Source organism: Canis lupus, chromosome 33 (genome assembly GCF_011100685.1).
Source record: "Canis lupus familiaris isolate Mischka breed German Shepherd chromosome 33, alternate assembly UU_Cfam_GSD_1.0, whole genome shotgun sequence".
Taxonomy (NCBI): domain Eukaryota; kingdom Metazoa; phylum Chordata; class Mammalia; order Carnivora; family Canidae; genus Canis; species Canis lupus.
In genome coordinates this window covers 23,603,062-23,627,085 of record NC_049254.1, presented here as the reverse complement: position 1 = coordinate 23,627,085, position 24,024 = coordinate 23,603,062, and the positions used below count along the sequence as shown (strand labels likewise).

The following is a 24,024-nucleotide window of genomic DNA, read 5'->3' as shown; positions in this document are numbered from 1 at the left end:
TCTGTTTACTATGCCTTTCAGAGTCTTTTACATTCGGAAACACAGAAATATGATACATGATTTAAGAAATAAAATTAACCTTAAAAACCCATCCATTCAGCAGAACCCCATGCAGTGATTAAAAAGAGTGAGATTGAGCTATAATTACAAAAATGGATAGTTCTCCAAGATCTACTGTTATTTAAAGCTGCATATTTCAAAACATATATAAGTTGTCACTTTGTGGGACAGAAAACAAACTCATTCGATGTGTACATTTTTTTAGCACATACAGAGAAAGTTCTCTGTGCCGTTCAATTCAATAACCATTGGCCACATGTGGCTAGGTACATTTAAATAAATTAAAATGTAAAGTTCAGTTCCTCAGTAGGGCTAGCCACATTCAGGTGCTAACAGCCGCGTGTGGCTAGTAGTTGCCAAATTGGACGGTGCAGACAGAGCACGCTTCCCTCAGAAAGTTCTGCTGTACAGAACTGGTCCAGTTGATCCGGCCCAGACTGACACATGGGACTACAGGGATGTGAGAAGAGACCTTGTGCTTTATAAATCTCCATGTTGTCTTTCTTTCTTTCCTTCTTTCTTTCTTTCTTTCTTTCTTTTTCTTTCTTTTCTTTCTTTCTTTCTTTCTTTTTCTTTCTTTCTTTCTTTCTTTTCTTTCTTTCTCTCTCTCTCTTCTTTCTTCTTTCTCTCTCTCTCTCTCTCTCTCTTTCCTTTCTTTCTTTCTTTCTTTCTTTCTTTTACAATTACTTTTATAATTTTACAAGAGAAGAGGATGGCTTGCACCTGTGGCAGGTGTTTATTCCTCATTAAAATCACATCCTGTATTTTTTTCATGACTCCACCAATTCCAATTAGGGGTCAAGGGATGGCACAGCATTGCCAGGGAGCTATTCTCGAGGGAGGAAAGGCGACAACTGCTGTCCCGAATCGGAGCAAATGCACCTCCGGGAGGAGCACCTCAGGGCGGTGGCTGACCATCCAGCTAGTCTTGCTTCCTTCTGCTCCTCTGCTTTTCAGTCACAAGGGACAGGATCAGTTTGAGCGTCTGCCAGAGGGAAAAGCAGAGGCTGAAGTATTTTTAGTTCTTGGAGCTGTGGAATCTGGCAGAGGTCAGGCGGGCACTGGCCAGGGAGGCCCACCTCCAAGGGACCCCGAGGTCTCCTTGGAGATGGAGAGCTAGCAGAGTGGGGAGGACCCTGCTCTGAGATGGGGATGGCCATCCAATAGTGGAGTAGGAGCACGCTGGGCCAAGCTCAAAATGCCGCCTGGGAGTAGAACTGACAAGAATGATGGATGTGATAACTGCTCCATGGTTTCTTAAACTGGAGGAATGACAAAGGTGAAGAGAAACTTGGAAGGAAAAGACGTGGGATGGAGGAGAAGTCTGGCCAGGAGGTAGGTGGGAAGGAACGTTATAAAATTTTTCAACTCAAATAAAACTTGGATTTGAAATATTAAACATCGCTCTGGTTATCATCCACCAGACAGAGAAAAGCAAAATTTCCCAAGATTATAAATAGATGGAATAAACTGAAACTCTGGGTTATAACTGCCTGGGGCATTTCATTTTTCCTCCACCTGGAGGAAGTTTATTCCTAGACCAGGGTCCAATGTTTTTCTTACTAGCAACAGGAGAAACAGCAAAAAGGACACAGAAGCTTTAAGGGTGGCTCAAGAGTCTTCCTTTATCAAACTGGAATTTAAACTGGTACATTTGTGTTCATCGCTCTTTTTTTTTTCCTTTGGAAGATGTATAATGGTCATTTAATAATCCATTTGCTCTTATAAACCTATCCAAGCAGGTGGGTGGCTCATGCTTCACCCTTGTTCTCTTTGTTCTTCTTTTGAGAATGTTGATCCTGCCATATTGTTTTACACCCAATGCCTTTGCTTAGCTTCTCCCCTCTGTCTGGAATATCTTCCTTGCAGGAAGAGACCTCTCAGATTCCACTCATCTTAGAAGATCCAGCTTCTCTGAGTCAGAATTAATGTCATTCATCTCCCATTGTGGTTTGTGTGAGAATCAGTTGAGAATGCACCCATCTCCTGCATGAGACTTGAGCTCCCACAGGGACAGACAATGCACGTTCATTCCTGTGTCCCAGCTAACCCAGAGCCTGGTTTATGGTAAGTGCTTAACATGCTGATGTCCATCTCTTTCTCCCCTCCCATCATCACCTCCCCTCCCATTCCCTTCATTCACTTTATTAATATCTATTAAGCCAATGTACTGTGGGGAAAACAGATTGTGGTGGGTTGAGTAATGGCACTTCAAAGAAGTCCACATCCTTATTCTGGAACCTGTGAATGTTGCCTCATATGTCTAGAAGGATTTTTGCAGATGTGATCAAGCTAAGGATCTCAGAACTAGGAGACTATCTTGAATTATCTGATGTAATCACAGGGTCTTTACAAGAAAGAGACCTTCTGATTTCTTAATCAGAAGATATGATGAGGGGCCGTGAACCAAGGAAGGAGGACAGCCTCTAGAAGCTGGAAAAGGCAAGAAAATGGATTCTCCCTGAGAGCCTCCAGAAAGGAACCAGTCCTGCAGACATCTAACACACAAGGAAATAGGGAACGACCCCAGTCTTCAAGGAGCAGATTTTTTGTTTGTTTGTTTTTGTTTGTTTGTTTGTTTGTTTGGGTTTTTTCTGCAAATTTTCTATCTACACAGGGAGGAGACAACTTAGGAAACTATGACAGGTGGCAGTAGAAGTAGAGAAGTAAAGGTCGGGATCCCTGGGTGGCGCAGCGGTTTGGCGCCTGCCTTTGGCCCAGGGCGCGATCCTGGAGACCCGGGATCGAATCCCACATCGGGCTCCCGGTGCATGGAGCCTGCTTCTCCCTCTGCCTGTGTCTCTGCCTCTCTCTCTCTCACTGTGTGCCTATCATAAATAAATAAAAAAAAAAAAAAAAAAAAGAGAAGTAAAGGTCTACACTTCCCCACCCTGTTCACCTTCCTAGATATGCTTCTGTGTACAAGCTTCCATCTTCAAATAAAGCACTGAGACGTGAATACAGACTCCATATTTGATTCAACCCATGAAGAGTGTAGTATGGATCCCTATGCTCTACAGCATAAGACTCTGTCCATACAGACTAAGATCGAGTCAGATCTATTGCATTCAGTCAACTGTCAAAATGCATTTGTGAAGCAAAGAAATAGGCAGATGTGAAATAACCTATGGGCCAGCTAAAACTCAGGCCTCACGATGTTCCATCACTGATGAAAACAGGCTCATTTTCCAGGTGTACAGCCCTCCTGAAATACAAATGGAAACTAGAAGACTGGATGGCTGTCCCTATGATTATAGCCTTTTACCATTAACTCTCCTTTTTTTTCCTTTCGATTTTGTTTTTAGGTTATTTTTTCTGATTACGAAAGAAATGTAAAATTTAGAAAGTTCGCCACAGTCCCACCCCTGAAATATTTATCAACAAATAAAAGTCTTAAGACTAGCATTTTTATGCATCCAACCAAAGAAGATAAATAATCGGATGTATATTAAAGATTTTTTTTTTTAAAGAGGAAGACCCTAAGGATATACGGCAGCCTCGGAATAGTATGTGTTCTCAGCTCCCTTAACTTCCATATCTGTAGCATTACTCAGGAACCACATTCTGAGTAATGAGGCTGAAACAGGGTAAGATTTCCAATCACCAAGGAAATAATAACCAGAGTCAACACTTAACGGAAGGTTTGCTTAATTTTAGGCAGTACACTAGTTCATTTAGTCCTCATAACCTTGAGCAATAATATCATATAATCCCTACTTCACAGATGAGGAAACAGAGAGATCTGGTAAGCTTGTCCAGGGTCACAAAGCTAGTTTGTGGGAGAGCTGAAATTTGAACCAAGGCAGATTATCAGCGAAAAAAGCCACATGCTAACCAACCACCTTGTCACACTGCTTCTCAGAGAAGTTCATTGATATCACTAATCTGCACCTAGTAAAGCAGGAAAGCAAACAGAAGTTTTAAAATAAGGATTAATACAAAAAGGCTTTACGAATGAAGACATCCCATTCCCATTAAAATTTTAAAAGATTTTTTTCCAATTCAAATAGTAAAAATACATGTTTACTGTTGAAAATTTGAGCAATGTATAAAGTATAATGAAGAAAAATAAAAATCATGTGGTTTCATTCAGCTGCTTCTTTCTGTGGGCTCAGGCAACGTTTCTGAAAGCGAGATCTGTAGACCAAAGATATCAGAAGCACCTGGAGTTCATCTTTAAACATGTGGATTCTGAGACCCCATCTGAGACCTACAAAAGCAGAACCTCTGAGGGACCGACCTCAGATGCTGCTATGCAGTGGCACTTGACAGCTCGCAGCCCCATAAACGATAGAACTCATTCAGTGAAGCCCCATGCTCTCCGGAGACCCGGATGCTACAGGACCTCGGCAAATGCCTACTGGAAATTCTTATTAGATGAACATTTGGTTTCAGAAATACTCCTGAAATGGAATTTAAGGAGTATTTCTAATACTCCTTATAGTGTACTCACAGTGAGCTAAATTTAATTAATATTTTTTGACTTTTGAAATTCAATTTTAAAAGTAAAAATTGCAGTTTTAGTCATTCTTACGCCCAGTAGAGTTTGAGTATCACTGCCCAAAGCTGAGAAAGAGAGGTCTAGAATCCTTTGAGACCCAGAATTCGAAACCCATGCCTCCCACCCCCCACCCTCCAAGGCCTACCCACTCCCCCCTTGCCTTTCTGAAACCAAATCGTCATTAGGGGCAGTAGAGGAAGGGGAAAACCATGTCCCATTTGAAAGTCAGACTTGGGGGGAGAAAAAACAGGTTACTCCATAAGTATATTTTCCTGACCTTCTGCTACAGGCTCTGTGCCCAGGGTCCAAACACCCCCGAAGGGTCCCCAAGCAGCGTTTGCATCCTCAATTCTGATTCCCATTTGGGAGCCCCGCCTCTAGCTTTGCTTTTCCATCAGGCAAAATGGCTCCTCTCCATTAACATCAGGCCCATGTTCTAGCTATTAGCCAAACAAAAGATTTTCCAAATATGGACCCAAAAAACCATGTGCACTTTAAAGGCCACAATAAGCTTAAATAGCTAAAACATATTTAAAAAAAAAGAAAGCCAACAATTGACGCCAAAAGCGTGAGTCCTTAAGGAGCAGAACAGCAAGACAAAAGCCAGAAAGAGGAACAAAAATATGCATTGTAGGGGAGGGGCAAGCAGGGAGGTGTAGATTTATATGGAAGAGCTGACATCATTGTTTCCCAATAATACTCTGCATGCAGGAAACAGATGGGAAAGAAGTGGTGGAAGGGCCTACTTATGGTAACAGGCCATGCTCTCTGTTTAGAAGCCTGCCATTTGGAACCTAAAAGTTTTACTTTGAAAAACTGGGATGAGAACTCCATTGCCAGAAGTTTTATTAAAGCCTGGCTAACTCCTGCTGAACTTAGCACCTTGGCGACGCATGGTAAAATGGAGCTGTGCGTATCAGACCCGGATTGACTGCCAGCTGACCCGTTTGAGTCCAGAGGACAGGGAACTGTGGGATGGGAATTGCTGTGGGACAGTCCCACTTTCAAGCCCTGGTTCTTCTACTTCCCAGCTGGGTGACGTTAGGCAAGCTACTTAACCTCTCTGAGTCAGTCTTCATCTAAAACACGGGCGACAAAACAGAACTTTCCACACCATGGGGCGAGGCCGCGGTTGCACATTGATGCCCTCCTGCTAGATTTAATCAAGACGCATAATTAGAATGGTCAGCTAACATCATGAAAAAGAGTTTTCTCTTTTAACAGACTCCCTCACTGAACCAGTTGCCACTCTTGTTATGATCAGCTACCCTGCTTCCTCCTGAGGGTCGCTTCAGATCTCCTGCCCCTGAAGACAGCTTCTGTCTCCCCAACCATGGCCCCCCACGCCCCAAGCCTGGCCACCCTAAGTCTCAACTCCCTTTCCCAGAGCTTAATGTCTCCTCCCTCAGGGTGCCAGAAGTCATGACCAATACAAGTCTCAGGCAAAACCATGTCATTTCCTGTCTGTAGACACCAAGCATCCCATCTCCCCTCTATCATTTTTATTGATTTCCCCCCCTGACAAACAACCCACTCCAATGGCTCTCTTTCACTCAGTCGCCTCGCATGTAGACATCCTCTGGAGCCCTCATTTCGTTCTCTGTGCTTCTATTAGCTACCTTCCCCTCCGGCGACCCCACCGAGGCTGAGAGCAACTTGAGAGCATCTTTACAAATCCAAGAGTGTCTTGCACAGTTCAGCCCCCTTAAATACTTGTTGCATTGAATTGAAAACCCCATATGAGATGGTTTCTGAATAAAAACATGAAAAAAAGCCAGGGAAAGAAATATGCATAATTACACAAATTAGCTCAGATGCCTGTCACGAAAGCTATAGATTTATTTATAGTTTGCCAGATTCCTACTTTATATATCAAACGTGGTGTCTGTAACAGTAAGGGATGGTATATATTGCTGGGTGGGGGGTGACATTCATCCCTCTCTCCCTGGGGGAGGTGGGGAGGGGGCCCCAAAGGCATTCTGGGGCAGCATCAGGCCATGGGCGTGGTACCAGGGCCTGGTATGCATCAGCCAAGCTTGAACTAGAACAAAGAGTGCCTGAGACTCTATCCCAGAAACTCAGTTGGTTCTGGGGCCCCGCCAAGAATGTGGTTCATACCAAGGAGTAACTGGTGAGGCACTAGGAAAAGGCAGTGTTTCTGGGGCATCCTGTGCGAAGTCTGGGTCAGCTTCTATCTTGGAGGAGCCATAAGCCCCCCTGGGGAACCTTAAACAATCTTGGATCCCTAATGCTGCAGCCCATCAGCAGCGTCTCCGGTCCTGAGCTTCCTAGAAGGGCTCTAGCACCGACTTCCCGAGGAGGAAACAGGGTCAATCAATCAAGTGCTCTGTGTTGGCCACAGGGCTCACCCTGAGAGGCCCCGTGCACTTCCAAATCTGCGAGAGCTGCTGAGTGCGTCGGCCTCCAGCAGAGCCCGCCGCTGACCTGCCAGTTAGAAAATAGAATAATGAGGGGAATGGAGATCAAACTGGGTGGCTCTTGACGCTAAGGCAAAGGGCGTTCCACAGGGAAAGGAGGATTGTGGCTGCAGTGGGCAGGGAGGGGACTGGAAGGAAAAGGTGGGGACTGGTTGGTCTTGAAAGCTGGTAGGTCTAGAATAGATGTGTGTGCAAAGCACCTTGCAGAGGGTAAAGTGCCATGCAGATGTCCAGATGTAATGGCTGTAGATGTCCATAATAATATTATTAATATTAATGATGTTATGGCTGGGGGAAGAGCTAAGCAAAGAGAGAAAAAGCTATTTTTTTTTTTGTAGGGTTATGGGTTTTGTTTTGACAAAAGTGTATGTAAATGTCAAATTATAAAATGTGCTATTCTGGGGCACTGTGTTTGTGCCTAGAATGGTGGCCTTGGGAATCAGGTAGATCTGGATTTAAATCCTGACTTTTGGGCACCTGGGTGGCTCAGTGGTTAAGCATCTGCCTCTGGCTCAGGTTGCGATCCCTGATCCCAGGGTCCTGGGAACGAGTCCCACATTGGGCTCCCTGCAAGGAGCCTGCTTCTCTCTCTGCCTATGTCTCTGCCTCTCTCTGTGTGTTTCTCGTGAATAAATAAATAAAATATTAAAAAAATAAATAAAAATAAGTCCTGCCTTTCCTATCTCTATAATCGTTGTAAGATAATTATCCTCTTTCATCTAGTTTCTTCCTCTATAAAATGGGGATTTAAAAAAACCCTGATTCTTAAAGATGTCAAAAAATATTATGTTGTATGTATAAAGTGACGGGCACAGTGTAAGCAATCAATGCATGCAGTACCTCTACTAACAAAAATAACAAGCAGGTCTGATTTGCGGCTTGGCCTTCTTTTCTCGGTCCCTTCTCTCTTTCCAAGAGGACTTCTTTTCCTCCTTCATCCTTTAGCCATCTAGCAACATCATGTCCTCATCTTTCTCCATCAAAAGTTACTCTCAGAAAAAATCCTAATACCAGTATCTGCTCTTCTCTGAATTGCAGTGAGCATCTTTCCTCTGGGTGCTCTTTATTTTAAGCCTTACCTAAAACTGCATCCTGGGGGGAGGGTTAAAAGGACAGGCCCTAGACTCTTGAAGCTTTCTCAGGCTGTGGCCCCACCTCAATAAAGACTGGAGGCCAGCCTTTTGAGGGAGGAACATCAAGACCAATTAAACTCAAGCGTGGCATTGGTACCACGCTTCGAAATAGCTCAGAAAATTGGGTGGGATATGCACCCATAAGCAAAAAGAAAAGTCATTTGAAGGGAGGGATGAGTGGGAAAAAGCTACAACTCAAGGCAAGTCATGAGTGAAAAACAAAACCATAAAAAAAAAACAAGTAGCTCCAAGTTCCCGGGCCCCAAGACCGGTGTGAAGGAACCACAGAGAGGACGGTGGAGTTCTGAGACCCAGAGGCCAGTGGGGGTGGACAGCTCAGCTTGATCAGTCTGTTCTGGAGGAAATGAGCACCAGGTCGCCCCAATTAGAAGGGTCTGTTATTACTTCGTTCCAAAAATATTTAGTTCCAACATCTAATGGAAAAAGAGCAAAGTGGGGGGGGGGGGCATGCATTTCTTATCCTCAGATTAAGTCCTGGACCTTTCAGCCCACCTGCTCCTCCCATCCACTGCTGCCCAGCCACTCGCACAGCCACCAAATCCCGGCGAGGTGATTCCCGGGAACAAACACTCCCCAGCAAGTGTTCCAGAGCAGCCTAGGTCAATCAGCTTCTGGAATTCAGAAATTGTTCTCCCCTCCTCCCCACTCCCACAGAAAAGTTTTCCAGCTAGCCTACAGATGCCTGCTGGATGGGGGGTGGGGTGGGGTGGGGTGGGGTAAAGAGGATGCAGCAAAAGCTACAGCTCCCATGACACTGGAGAGCTTCTCCAGTCTATGGAAAAATGTCTTCCTGCTTTCATCGTGTTTCCCTCTGCCCCAGCATTAGGCCAGGCCTGCTCCCGCCTCCTCCAGCAGATGGTTCACTTGACTCCAGGGAATGTCTGGGGTGACAGGTCCGCAGTGCCAACGCCTGAGCCTCCTGAGGCTGGAAGGCATCTGGGTGGCCTCGAGCGGGGGTGGGCAGGGGAAGTGGAAGGGCGAGGCCACGCCTGCGGTCAAGGGGCTGTTGCCATAGGTCTGGACAGGGGCAGGAGGGAGGGGTGCGGGGAGATGAAGTAGCTGTTTCTATTCTGTGTGGGTTTTTGGCCACATCCAGACTATACAGAGTAAGATTCAGGCAGGCTTTGTGTTATCAGTCGGTTAAACCTTAAGGTTTAAGGCCTTAATTCTCCTCTTTTGGTTCTTTCTGTTCAATTCTGGGACCCAGCGATGGGGATGCCCCTCTAAACCCAAGCCGATGAGGTTGCTGTCCTGTCCACACAAGCTCTGGTTCCTGGATCTGATTTCTCTTTCAGTTCCCTTTGGGTTTAGGAGTAGCTGGGGCTCTTTCCCAGATCTTTCTGAGGGCCCTTTTGACTCAAATTGACATTTTGCTCTTGCACTCCCGGGTGGCTCTGGGAAATCCCTGCATAAATGGCTTCTTCATTCAGTGGGGCAATCAATCTGCTTCCCATCCCCCTTCACGACTGATTAACCCATCCGACCATATCATTTACTTATTTCACTGTAGCCCTCGCTCATTCAGTCATGGATGGTAGGTGGTTATACTAGGGCAAGTCTAGGGTTTTATAATAATAATAGCTACATTTGTGGCTTTCCATATGCATGTCCTCTGCCAAGTGCTTTGCCTGTATGAACTCATTTATCTTCCTGTCAGTCTTATTACTGCCATTTCACAGATGAGGAAACTGAGGCTCAGAAGAGGTAAGTCACTTACACCAGGGTTGGGAACAGGCAAAGCTGGCATTCAATGCCAGACAGTAAGCTTCCAGAACTCTCAATGGGAGTCCCCAGCAGGGGCACCCGACTTGGGAGGTCAGGGAAGGTTTCCAGAAGCAGCTGAGACCTAAAGAATGAAGAATGAGGTAGGGAGGGTGTGATAAGGATGTGCCAGGCAAGATGCTGGGGAGGAAAAAAAAGGAAGCCAAAGAGAGTATCCTGCCCTGGTTCTCCAGGCAGTGTTAACTCCTGCTTTGGACAGAAAAATACTCACCTTCCTTGCTGAGACTTTGTTCCTATTTCTGTTTATCTTATCTGTTTAATTGTAGATAGTAGCGTTTACATGTTCTCTTCAGTTATGACAGCTAGTTTCAAAGCTTTGTTGAGGCCTCGGTTTCTGAAAGTTTGTTCACATCCCTTAGACTATACATTTCTCGAGTCTGGGGTGCATGTTTCTTTCTCTCCCACTGTACCTCAATACTTACTTGTTATTAAAAAAAAACCAATAAACAAACTGAGAGTATGACTTAGCCTCAGAAATTATACTTTTAATTTCTACCTTTCTACCTTTCAATCTGATAAGAACTAGAAAAAAATCTTCAGTAATAAAATGTCTTTTCAGACATTCAGAGGATGCATTGTGAATCATTAAGTTTCCTTATCCAGGGGGAAAATGTTCTGTAAAACCCTACAGTGCAAGTGGTGGTTCCCAAATCTGCCTACATATCGGAATCATCTAGGAAGCTTTTAGAACATACCCATGCCTGCCTGGGCACCAAGAGATTCTGATTTAATTGTTTAATTGAGATGGGATCTGGGCAGCACCTTGCATCACCCCCCCCCCTTTTTTTAAAGCTCCTCAGGTGATTCTAACATGCCACCATCATGGCAAACCCCTGGGTCAGACAATATCCCCTTTTCTCAGGGATCAAATAAAACGACAGATTGTTTGGAAGGGTGAGAAAGTCCTCTCAGCCTTCGTTGTGAAGACAGATGACACAAATGGAGGCAGGAGACAGCTTTTCCCACAACATTCTCTTACTGGTCCCTTGATTCCTGGCCCCAGCATTTCCAAACCCTGTGGGAAGACCCTGGGCACTTGGTTGAGAATGGAGGGGTTTAAAAAAATGCTTATGGATGCACTCTGGCCTCACAGGGCTTCACCTGCAGCCTTCCAAGCGCAGGTGACAAAACGATGGGATTTTCATTACCTAGCTGCAAGCAATGACCTTCGTATTCAGTGGTCAAAAAGAAGACCACAGAACCGTACTATTTTCCGCATATCAGCAAGGAAGAGATGCTCTTTTCCCTCTACTCCAGGCAGGAAGATAAAGTTATCTGGTTCCCGGGAGAGATTGAGGGTTGGGGTGGCAGTCATGGTCCTGGCCAAGTTGGCCAGGAGCAACTTTGTGCCATTCTTGAGTGTTCTTACCGGGTTGGAGGCAGTGGTCAAGGAAGCAAAAAAGGCGGAAACTGGCCCTTCATGTCAGGCCTGTGTAAAGCTGGAGATGATCAACAGCAGGATCTGAACTTGGCATCTGCGTGGATGCCACAGAAACTGTATACGTGTGTGTGTGTGCTCACACCTGTGCATGCATACATTTCTGTGAGAAACGGTTTCTGGTTTTCATCAGCTTCCTAAAGATTAAGGATGGTACTTGGCCCTGAGCAGCTCCTGCTCTGAGCTGGACACATATTTGTCCCCCACACACCCCTGTCCTGGCAGATTTATCCAGCTGAAGGTAGCAGGGCTGGCCATAGCAAATTACCGAAGTGGACGGCATTCACTCTTTACAAGAGGCCTCAGGGGTGTAGCTTCCCCATTTTCAGATGGCCTGAGCACAGCTAATGGTCACCAGCTTTGTCTTCCTCCCCAGCTTGGGGCTTTCCCTCCCTGTCTGAGCAAAAGGGCTCTCTTGGCTTCCCTATATCTCTGTCTTCTTCTGCCCTTGTGCTCCCAGACCTGAACCCATTTTTCTCTGTCTCTGCAGGATCATCACTTTACCCTTGATTCCAAAGTTCAGTAGTCACCGTGTCAGTCTTGTGGGCCCTCCCCAGGCTTCTGGTTTCTAGTTACTATGCTGACTTGTCACCATCAGGACTCTGGGTTGAACTTCCAAGGTGATGGGCAAAGGGGCAGTGCCCAGGTCAGCCTTTCCCCCCCGGGGAGCAGAGTTCCAGGCCTTGTCTACTAACCAATACATGTATCAGAAAGTCAGTGAGGAAAACACATAGTTTTAGAGAAAAACATTAGCACTTAGCTTACTGATGCTACACTACAGGAAAAATAAGATGCAACTATATAACTAGTTATAGATGCGGCAAAAAAATCCTAATTACTCTCATTTATATAAGCTGTTTATTATGCATGCCCAATTCTCATGTGGCACAAGAATGGTGTCTAGATCATTAAGTGGGTCAGTTTCCTTTTGTTTCAAAGCTAAACTGTATTCAGGTATGTCAGACTTGAAAGCTTGCCGATCCTGTGACAGGGCTGTCTGCTTTCAATTTAGGAAAAAAAAAAAAAATCATTAGAGGAGAATGTTGGCCTAGATGAGGAAGCTAGGGAGGGGAGAGGAGCCTTGTAGGTCAGGTCCCTCCGCATCCTCCATGATTTACTGTATGAACTTGGGCAGGTCAATTTACCTGCCTGGGCTTCCTTGGCTTCCCTGCGCCCTTTCCGCCCCCTCACTCCAACACCAAGTCTGGGAGCACCAGGTACTGGTTTTCAATTTTTTTTTATCTTTAAGCAGGAGGCCCCTTCCTTTTTTTTTTCCCCAAATAAAACCTGTATAGAGGGATCCCTGGGTGGCACAGCGGTTTGGCGCCTGCCTTTGGCCCAGGGTGCGATCCTAGAGAACCAGGATCGAATCCCACGTCGGGCTCCCGGTGCATGGAGCCTGCTTCTCCCTCTGCCTATGTCTCTGCCTCTCTCTCTCTCTCTCTCTGTGACTATAATAAATAATAAATAAAAATTAAAAAAAAAACCTGTATAGAAACCCAAAATATAAAGCAGGTGAAAGAAGAGCTGCCGAAAGCTGCCTTTGGGGTGTCTTCACCAAATGCTGGGATTCCTCGCTCATACTATGATTCTTACATTGCAAGAATGGGGCAGGACTGGCAAGCAACCCCATGCAACTCTCACGCTTGAAGGGGAGCCCAGGATAACACCCACTTGGTGGACGGGGGCATCCCAGGAGCATTTGTAGTGAACCTGGACTTAAACCTGGAATTCCTCACAGAAGCAGGTGGAGGGAAGCATGTCATGCTGAACTTCTGAGGGTAGTGGGTAAGATGCACACTCGGAGTTCTAACACCTTCAAAAAAGTTCAGGCCGCTTTCATTTCAAATTGCCCTCTCCCAGGTTATTGGAGGGGATGAAAGGAGTTGACTGTTATGCCTTGGTTTCAAAAGAGGCAGTTTTGAAAACTGTGGTCCCCCAAGCTCTAAGATACTAAGCCATTTGTCCTAATGACACAGCAGACGCTGAAGTCTGGAATACCGCAGGAATATCACACCACTGCAAATTACTAGGTGGTGCTGAGTCTTTAAAAAACAAAGCAAAACACAGAATTGAAACAAAACCATTGCACTGTTTTTTGAGATGCATGCTTGATATGAGCTAATCAAATGGTTTTTGAGAGGGTTTTCCTGGAGGCAGAATTATCCTGCACAGTTAAACAATCCTCCAGTTTCCTCCTTTGTTATAGCTATGGGTAAATACAAGGCCTATATAGTGGACTATTTTCTCTCTCACTTATGTTCCTGAAGACAAGGCCTTTTTGTCACGGGTATGCTCAAGACCAGTCAACCTTACAAAAGGAGTCATTTTCTGCTCAATTTCCCCAACTTTCCTATGATGAAAAACGTGTAACTTCAAATGCTGTTATTGTATTCCAGATTGTTTTCTTTCCCTCTCCCCCAACAAATGTTTAAATTGTCTCTACTCTGCGGGATCACCCCCTGCCCGGCTTTTTTTTTTTTTTTTTTTTTTTTTCTTTTTCTTTTTCCTGAATCCAATCTGACCTTGCAAGCAGAGAGAGGTGGCTCTCCTCTTCTTTTCCACACCCTAAACTATTTTAAAATCCAGGCCCTCTGACCTTTTTACAACACTCTTCTTGTCTGACACACCAAATGCTAATCCGAGAGCCGAGAGGGGGTAAAGGGTCTTGGGGGGGGGGGGTTGGGGAGGGGAGGGAGGGAGGGAGGTTACCATATATCTGGCATCAGTTCAGAAATTCAGAAAATGTTTGTGCAACCACTCCCCCGGCCAGGATCCACCGCACCCCCTGCCTTCCAGCACATTAATAAAAAAAGATGTGAGCGGATGAAACCGGAGAGCCCAGGAAGGACACCCAAGGCGGTCAGATTGTGCGCCCGGGCGGCGGGGGTGGGGGGAGCCCACCGGCCACCACCATCCCACACGTCCAGCCCGCATCCCTCCCCTCCCGACTTCCAAACTTGGAGATGAGGACCTCGGGCGCTTCCAGCCCCAGCCCGCGGAGTGGCCGGTGGGAGCAGGAGCAGCACCGCCCCTAACGGCTGGTGCAGACCTGCGGAGGGGCCGCCGCCACCTCTGCGCGCCGGGGTGGCCGCGCCGGGCACCTCCGCGATCCCGCGAGTCCTTTAAAAAGAAAGGAAAAAACACGCACGGAGCCCCCAGGCCTCGCAGGCACGAACTTGCGAAGTGCGCCTAACACGCCCCAGAGGGGTCCGCGTCTCCCTCGAACAAAAAGCAAAGCCGGGTTCGGAGGGTGGGGAGGGCGGGGAGGGCGGGGGGCGCGCGAGGCCCGGAGGCACCTCACCATCCTGTCCTGAGCTCTCCAGGTGCTCGGTCAGGTCACAGCCAAAGGCTCCGGCGGCGGCTCCCTTTCGTTTCAGCTTCTGCTTGGCACCCTTGTTCTTCATGAGTTAGTCCCGCCGAGCCTGGCCTCCGGCTCCCCTCCCGAGGGCTCGGCGCCGCGCCCAGGCCGGTGTCCGGGGTCGGGGGCGCGGGGCTCCTCCAGGGCCGCGCTGCGGGGGGCGGGGCGGGGCGGGGCGGGGCGGGGGCGCACCTGGCCGCCGGCAGCCGGGGGCGCGGGGCGCGGGGCGCGGGGCGCGGGCGGGGGCGCGGGCGGGCGGGGCGGGGCGGGCCGGGGTCTCCTCCGCGCGGCTCCCGGGCGGCGGCCGCGCCCTCAGACGGCTCGGGGCGCGCGCGGAGCCAGCATCCCGGCCCCTCGGCCGCCCGCCCTCGCGCCGTCCCTTTTTTCCTGTCTTACAAACCCGAGGATCATCCAGCTCAGGAAACGCTGGAAGGAAGTCAGCCGGGGAGGGGGCGGGGGTGGAAAGTTTTGGCAGCTCGGCGCGGCGCGTGTACGGGGCCGGAGGAAGTAGGTGGGTGGTGAGGAGTCCGGGGCGGGGGCGGGGGCGGGGGCGGGGGCGGGGGGGCCCGGCCCGGAGCTCCGGCCCCCGAGCCCTCCGCGCCGCCCGGGAGGAAGCCGCCGCGCCCCCGGGGCCCGCAGCCCGGCCGCCGCTTCCTGCCCCCCGGCAACCCTCCCCCGACCCGGCCCCGACCCGCACCCCGACCCGCACCCCGACCCCGACCCGCACCGCGGGAGGCGGCGCCCGGCCTCCTGGACCCAGGCTGCCAGGTGGGCCCCCGCCGCCCCGCCCGGGCTGCCCCCTCCACGCCCCCTCCACGCCCCCTCCACGCCCCGCGCTTCGGTGCCCGCGCCGCCCGCACCCACACCTGCCGGCGGAGACAAAGGCGGGGCCCCCGCCCCGCGACCTGCCGGCCAGCGGGCTTCCGCCTGCCCTGCGCCCAGGTGCCCCCACCCAGGTAGTCCCCCCCACTACCAGCGGCCTCTCCTGCGCCCAGGTGCCCCCACCCAGGTAGCCCCCTGCCATTCCCAGCGGCCTCCCCTGCGCCCAGGTGCCCCCACCCAGGTAGCCCCCCGCTCCCAGCGGCCTCCCCTGCGCCCAGGTGCCCCCCGCCCAGGTGCCCCCCACCCAGGTAGCCCCCCCCACTCCCAGCGGCCTCTCCTGAACCCAGGTGCCCCCCACCCAGGTAGTCCCCCTGCTCCCAGCGGCCTCTCCTGCGCCCAGGTGCCCCCACCCAGGTAGCCCCCCACTCCCAGCGGCCTCTCCTGAACCCAGGTGCCCCCCACCCAGGTAGTCCCCCCGCTCCCAGCAGCCTCTCCTGAGCCCAGGTGCCCCCCACTCAGGTAGCCTCCCCCCACTCCCAGCGGCCTCCCCTGCGCCCAGATGCCCCCACCCAGGTAGCCCCCCACTCCCAGCAGCCTCTCCTGCGCCCAGGTGCCCCCCACCCAGGTAGTCCCCCCCACTCCCAGCGGCCTCTCCTGAGCCCAGGTGCCCCCCACCCAGGTAGTCCCCCAGCTCCCAGCAGCCTCTCCTGAGCCCAGGTGCCCCCCACTCAGGTAGCCTCCCCCCACTCCCAGCGGCCTCTCCTGAGCCCAGGTGCCCCCACCCAGGTAGTCCCCCTCTAATCCCAGCGGCCTCCCCTGCGCCCAGGTGCCCCCACCCAGGTAGCCCCCCACTCCCAGCAGCCTCCCCTGCACCCAGGTGCCCCTCACCCAGGTAGTCCCCCCACAATGCCCCCATTCCCAGCGGCTTCCCCTGCGCCCAGGTGCCCCCCCACCCAGGTAGCACCCCACAACCACCACCCCCCCTCCCAGCGGCTTCCCCTGCGCCCAGGTGCCCCCCCACCCAGGTAGCACCCCACAACCACCACCCCCCCTCCCAGCAGCCTCTCCTGCACCCAGGTGCCCCCCACCCAGGTAGCCCCCCCACTCCCAGCGGCCTCCCCTGCGCCTAGGTGCCCCCCACCCAGGTAGCCCCCCACTCCCAGCGGCCTCCCCTGTGCCCAGGTGCCCCCCACCCAGGTAGCTCTCCCCCTGCGAAGTTAAGGGAACACTGGGGGGTGCCGCCTTCTAGCCACTGCCCGGGAAATCAGATTTCTGGTTAGGGATTCACACACACACACACACACACACACACACACACTATTGCAAGTTTGCTAAATGGAAGTGACCGGCCGGGCATCCAAGACTTAAGGTGACTGATATTCTACGTGGAGAAAGGAGGCTCCCAGCCCGTCTCATAATTTGTCTCAAGTTTTCAGGAGGGCACGATTTTTTTTTTCTTCTCCAGTTAGATCCGAAATTCCTTGACTTCTGTGTACTCAGCACACACAGTAAGCACTCGAATTCTTGTGATTTAACCATTTGGAGATTAGATTAAACTTCCTGCATAAATTCAAATCCATATATAGACGTGAAGGGTGGGGACCTCCAAGCAGCTCAGATCGCTGACTGAAGCTTTAAGGACAGTATTTTAGTTACTGAATCCCTTTCCAGTCACTTACTTAACTCCCCACGTATCAGGGGGACAGTGCACTTTGACCCTTAGCCTTCTGTCCTTGTCAGAGGTCACAAGGGACAGCCTGCCTCCCGAAGCTGGGCCGCAGATGTGTTTGGTTTGGCACCCACCGTGCTTTAACGTTTTTAAAGATTGATTTCCGACGTTAAAGGGTTAAGAGATTTCACTTCCGAGATCTGAGTTTCTAGCTTCTATTGCAAAAATGGAAGGTCTGGTCACACGGAAGGTGCAGTCCCACGTGGCAAGGACTGCCCAGCTGTGACAGCCCCCTTTCAGGTTTGCAGCCCCCACTGCCCGTCTTTCCCCGCCTTTGCACCTGCCTGGCTTCTGGAGCCACTTGAGTTCCCACCCCAAGCTCTGTGCAGGGTGTCTGCTTCCATTTTCCATCTGTCTCTCAGTGACACTAGCATTGCCCCGGTCATCTTGGCTAGACATCTTCAACTAACCACTGACTCATTTCTTTCCTTCCACCCCCCCTCCAGGCTAGTCCTGCCTGGACCGATGAGTCCTTCAAAATGCCTCCCTTCTGGGTTTCTTCTTTTCCACGCCCATTCAGCAAGGATTATTCACTCCTCAGTTATTAGAATAAGTCATAGTGGGATTCGCTGAGTCCGACCTCTGCCCGCTTCATCCATCCTATGTACCAAATTAGGCTTGATGAGCCCTCCTGAAATATGGTTGTTATATGCCTGTTTTGTTCAAAACCTGTCAATGGTTCCCTGTTCCCTAGTGCCAGAAGGGCAATTTCTAAGCATTTTGTAGGATTCTTAGAGAATATTTGGTAGGGGATTCAGTGTGATGGCTTGTTCCTCCCTTTATTTATAGAGAAGCATTTCCATATGAGACTGTAATTATTACCATTAACATTTGTTAAGGCGTTTACTCTAGCGAAGACTTTCGTATTCATTTATTTCATCTGCCACACAGCGGATTTCATCAGTTGGGCAACAAAGGGGAGAGGCCAAAGGGGTGCTTTTTTTCCTGGGTCCGGGCCCCCAGGGCACAAAATATGGATAAATTATCTAGTCCTTGAATTACCTCTTTAAATCTTTAAAAACATTCTTTTAGCTTTTCATTTTGAAGTAATTTCAGCTTATAAAAAACTTGCAAAGAATAGTCAAAGAATTGTCATCTACCCTTCATCCTGCTTTCCCAAGTATTAATATCTGCTATAATCAGAGCACAGTTATTAAAATTAGGAAGTGTATATTGATACAGCCCTTATTCAAATATCAATTAATTTTCAATTACATGCAATTTTCATTAAATATAATCTTCCTCACAATAAAGCCCACCAGTAATTTATAAATCTCATACACTTGGCCGTGTAGCATTAGCCATGTACCAGATCCCCTTAATGACCAAATGCAGAAGTGTAGGTTGTCACAAAACAGAGCTGCCTAGGTGAACCAGGAAAACTAGTGACCCTGACACAGCCCTAAGATTCTTCTGTGCTTTACTGGGGATTCCCAGGGGGACTCTGCAATCCTAGAAGCTTCATCCTAGAACAGCCTGAGACCTTTTGGTCCTTGCTTCCTGGTAAGTCGTGGTAAGTTGGGTTCAAGGTGTTTAGAGTTCAGACTTGAGGTAATACTGAGCACTGGGCAAGGCATCCATTATGCCTGGGCTGATATCAAATATTCGATATATGTTCACGGTGGGGTTTTTGTCTTTATTTGATAGCTCTCAATTACCTACACTTTATGGTTGGAAGAACTCACAATTTATCAAGCCAGATAATGAAGCTACATAGTGACGGCGAGCCCCAGAAAGCTGGAAAACTTTCCCCTTCCCCATTTGTCCCTGTCCCCTTTCATTGCTGAGTATGCCCTGTGACAGATGCCAAACTTGAATCTGGCCCTTGTTCTAGACACTCTATTTTTCTTTCTCTTTCCTTTCTCTGCTTATCTCTTCCTCTCCTTTTTTTCTCCTTGCTTATCCTAAGATGTGCAGCTTTGTCTGGATCTGTTGAAGAAAATCAGATTTAGGTTTCAAAGGGTTTATCTGTTGAGCTTGGGATTTCCTAGAAAGCAAGATTATATGGAGCTTGCATAAGAATGTTAATAGGAGGACGAGCTGTTTGATAATAATATAAATGATCCCTTCAGCAGATTATCATAGGACAAAAAGCACTTCACTTATGTGGAGCTTCCATCATAGAGTTTTGTTGTTGCCTATGATTTAGCTGGTCTGTGACTAAGACTAATGCCTATCAAAGTGTGCCATCTGCTTCCTTCGCTCACCAGTGATGGTAGTAATCTCTGCTATAAATAAATGAGATACAGAAGACAGAAGGTGGGTATTGGGTGATTTTAGCGTAACCTGTGAGCTAGCCTTTTATTTTACTTGGCCATAAAGCTAGAACTGGCAATCGGCAGCTTTATTTTATTTTTTAAAAATGTATTTATTTATTTATTTATTTATTTATTTGAGAGTGAGGAAGGGATAGAGACAGAGCATGAGCACGAGCTGGGGTAGGGGCAAAGGGACAGGGTGAGAAATCCTCAAGCAGACTTCCTGCGGAGCCTGATGAGGACCCACGGCTAGATCCCAGGACCCTGAGATCATGACCTGAGCTGACATTGAGAGTTGGACACTTAACCGACTGAGCCACCAAGGTGCCCCAGCAATCAGCAGTTTTAGAGTATTCTGAATTCTTTGTTCTGCAATAGAGAATGCCAGCTCATTCCTCCTGCTGGGTACATTTTCTCTTCTTTTCCTCTTCCCTGTTCCCAGCTTAAAAATGCTGGTCTTATCGCCAGTTATTACGTTTTATGAGCTGAATTGTGCCTCCCTTGCCAAATTCATATATGAAAGCCCTAACTCCAGCACTTCAGAATTTGACTGTATTTGGAGAAAAGGCCTTTAAAGAAGTAATCAGTTAAAATGAGGCTTTTAGATCCTAATCTGAAAGTAGGATCCTAATCCAATCTGACTAGTGTCCTTGTGAGAAAGGGAGATGAAGACAGAGACACTGGGGATGTGAACCACAGAGAAAAGACCATGGGAGACACCGTGAGAGGATGGCCATCTACAAGGATAGGAGAGAAGCTTCAGGAGAAACCAAACCTGTAACACCTTGGTCTTGGACTTCCAGCCTCCAAAACTGTGAAAAATAAACGTCCGCTGTTTAAGCTCCCCCAGTCTATGGTATTCTGTCATGGCAGCTCTAGCAGACTAGTTGAGAGGGTGAGGCTCCTATGAGAGAGGCCTTGTGCTCACCCTTTGGCCAGTGCCCTAAGGGTCTGAAGCTAGTAAAAGATGAGGATGGCCAGAGCAAAAGGACTTCTAGAAAGTTATATATCCCAACTTCCATTACTGCATTTCTCTGTGCCGTGAGTTCCCAGTTCCCAGATATATGTCACAAATTGTTGCTTCGAAGTGTTCAAAAGAGGTGAATAAGCATCTGTAGTAGGGTTGGAGGAGGTCCACATTACCAATCTGAAATCAAACAGAAAAGAGTGAAAGAAAGATCCACCTGATGGGAGAGAAGGAACAAGAGCCAGAATCAGTCTTTCAGTCCTAGAGGCAGGGATAGCCTGCTAGCAGTACTTCCAGAAACATGCCAGCTGAGCAAGATAGGCTTGCTCTAGCACTTCTATGCCCAGGAAAGTCAGTTTTGCTTCTAAGTGAGCTTCCAAGAGCAAGCCATTGCAGTGATAAGAACAGAGAAGGAGGCCTTAAATGGTCTTACTCCCAGCTCAAAAGTTGAAGAGCAGACATAGTTATAATAACCCATGATATTTTCTCTTTCTCTGAAGCATTGTATATTTTAGTTCCCTTTCAGTTCCTAGAATTGCAAAACTGCATTACTCAGGGGGAGAAAAAAAGCATTGGGAAACCCTGCTCTGTAGCCATAGCTGAGAATGCAGTTCAGTGGCTTCACCACCAACTAGGCATTTTTGGGATAGAAAGGGCAGAAAGTAAGGAAATAGTGCAAAAGAAAAAGATTCAGTTATAAAAAATGAAGTCTTACCAAAATTGCATCGATCAGTACGCCTATCTACTAATTAAGAACCTCAGGTTTTTATTTAAAAGAGTAAATGTAGGAAAGTAGAGTCTAAGATGACTCCAAGTTTATAAAATTGGGGGCAGGTGGGGTGCCTGGGTAACTCAGTCCATTGAGTAAACGACTCTTGGGGTCATGATCTCGAGGTTGTGAGATCAAGCCCCCCATTGGGCTCCATGTTCAGTGAGGAGTCTGCCTGGAATCCTGTCTCTAGCTCTGCCCTTCCCCCAGTTTGCAAGCTCTCTAAACAAACAAACAAACAAATAAATAAAATCTTTTTTAAAAATTGGGAACTGGTAGTGTAAAAAAATTTTTTTTGTAGAAAGAAAAAACTTCTCTATATGACAAGGGCCCTACTGTAACTGAACTAATGTGAGTTCACTCCATGGTGAGTCACAGTTGGAAACTACACCAGGGCCGCCTGGCTGGCTCTGTGGGTTAAGCATCAGACTCTGGATTTCAGCTCAGGTCATGATCTCAGGGTCCTGGGATTGCCCCTTGTGGGCTCCGTGACCGATGTGAAGCTGCTTAAGATTCTTTCTGTCTCTCCATCTGGCCTTTCCCCCACCTTGCTCATGTGTGTGCATGCACTCTCTCTCTCTCTCTCTCCCTAAAAATAAGAAAAAGAAAGAGCCTTAAAAAGGGGCTACCCCAGGTGAGTTGTCACACAAAGGAAACTTTATTTGCAAGACATAAGGAGATCATGGAGAATAACATCCAAAGCCTTGACTCCCCAGCAAGGGTGAACAGATTCCTTTTATTTAGGGTTAGGATGAATAGTTAGATGAGGTAGCCTCATCATCAGATGCGGAAGTGGGCATAAGGTGGTGCATGTGCCTTAAGGAGTCAAGCCTATACATAAATTGTATGTTATGTAAACGATGCTTGGGCTCCTCCTTGGGTGGAGATTTTACTATTATAAGGAGGTAACAGCAATTGTCCGACACTCTATGGGTCACTCAGTCCATTTGAGCGGGTGTGAGGTGGGGTGGGGGGTTATATTCATACTGGTCTGGGTAGTCTGGGCCAGCAGGAGCTCTTTGTCTGAGCAGTCTTTACCGCTTGAGGAATAGTTTCGGTTTCCATCACAGGATGTTATGCCCATTGGGTCTTTTGCCTGAGTTAAAAGATAAACTGGACAGAATTGCTTAAGAAGAAATATGGGTCAATGGTCAGTGAGTACAAGCAGGTAAGCAGTAAAGGTTAGGTCTTGGAGTCCAGCTGGTGACACTCTCAGAACTTTTAGGAGGAAATGCCCTTTGTATGAAATGCAGGACTGGGTAGGAGTGAGGAGGTTAGGACTAGAAATTAGAGGAGACATCTGCACACTCTGTTTGAAATTGAGAACTAAGTCTTTTCCTACCAGTATTATAGTTATACTCCAGTTTCTTTGCATTGAATGTCATTCAAAAACAGGAGGTTGGGAAATCTTTTGTGTTCTGCGGTGTTTTGAAAACTGTAATGACATTTGACCCGTGGTGCACAACGCGGCAGTAAATGAGTCTTTAGTATTTCAGAAAGGATGAGCAAACCGGGCAGCACAAGACTGCCTTGTCCTGCTCCAGCAGGGGCACGGGACACTGCCAAACAGCAGCAGGAAGCATCCTTCCTCGTCTCCTGTGGAGAGACTTCACAAGGCCAGGGGGACAGCCAAGTGCCGTGGGCTGAATCACTAGCACAGACATTCGAGTCTGCCCAGGGCCTGGCCTCAACCTCGGTCTGAATGTGGATCATTGGCTGGAGGCCTGGGTCTGGCGGCCCAGAGGGAAGGATGTGAGAGGCTGTTCCTGTAAGCAGCAGCCCCCACCAGCCTGCCCGGCTCTGTCCTGAGGGTCTAACCGTAGTAGGATCTGGGGTCCCTCTCAGCAGCGGGGTTTGGGATCACTTCTCTCACTCCATACTACTCCTGTGTCTCTGGAGCCTGAAAGCTAAACAGAGACTTGGATGGAAAAGCCTGGACTCCTCCTAGAATTCGGGAGTTCCTCTGGATGGGGGATGACTTGACTACTTGACTGACTTCAGTTATGTTGGTGTTTATTTGTTTTGTTTTGTTGCCTCTCATTCTGCATCTGCTTCCTAATTTTGCTCTGTTCCGCACCCCTTTGGGTGGGTTGCCTCCTTGGCTCAGAGAAAGGCGGTAAAAGGAGCAGAGACCCACTTCAGAGTCCAGCTGTCCCCCCGCAGGGTCTCTGAATACTGGAGCTGGTGATGTTCTTAGGTGGGTGGGGATCTGTCCCCGCCCCGTTCATTGTGTTCCAGAGTTTCCTGTGCATTGCCTGTAACCCTCTACCAATCTGCCAGGCGCCTTTTAACACAAAAGGGAGGAGATGGGGGAAGGGAGTGCTGAGGAAAAACATCCCTATAAATAGCCCTCTTGAACAAAATTGTTTTCCCAACACACAGTTGTTGTGAAGCCTTGATGCCCCTTAATCTACCTCCTCACACTCCTCCCAGTCCTTTCCAACCTTCCTCCACAGGCCTGGTGGTGCTCCTCCATTCTCTCTGGGGGGGAGGTGTTGTGGAGGCACATCATGCAAGCCTCTGCCACCCACAGCTGCTCACCAGCTCTGGGCACATGGGCTGTGGGTTCAGGCTGACGTGGATTCCAGGCTTGCTTCTGCCATTTATTCACCCCATGGCCTTGGTTGGACAAATCACTCTGAGGTTCAGTTGCCCCATTTGTTAAATGGAGGTGATGAGAGCTACGTGGTAGGGGTGTTGGGAGGATTAAATTAGATAAGGAAACAGCCTACCGCTTTGCCTGGG

The 24,024-nt window shown here is 48.6% G+C and overlaps 1 protein-coding gene and 1 long non-coding RNA gene across 2 annotated transcripts in view; one reads left to right on the top strand and one right to left on the bottom strand.

The window, feature by feature from the left end:
- The window catches only part of ARHGAP31 (Rho GTPase activating protein 31), a 119,267-nt gene extending 104,378 nt beyond the window's left edge, over positions 1-14,889 (bottom strand). The window contains exon 1 of the mRNA XM_038582926.1: positions 14,678-14,889. Coding sequence (XP_038438854.1) covers positions 14,678-14,780 — 103 coding nt within the window. The 5' untranslated portion in view covers positions 14,781-14,889. The remainder of the gene's footprint in view (positions 1-14,677) is intronic.
- On the top strand, positions 726-2,959 carry LOC111093763. The gene is made up of 3 exons (XR_005383366.1): positions 726-1,395; positions 1,930-2,127; positions 2,405-2,959. It is a non-coding gene; the product is annotated as an uncharacterized LOC111093763 (long non-coding RNA).
- Positions 14,890-24,024: the final 9,135 nt, after the last annotated feature.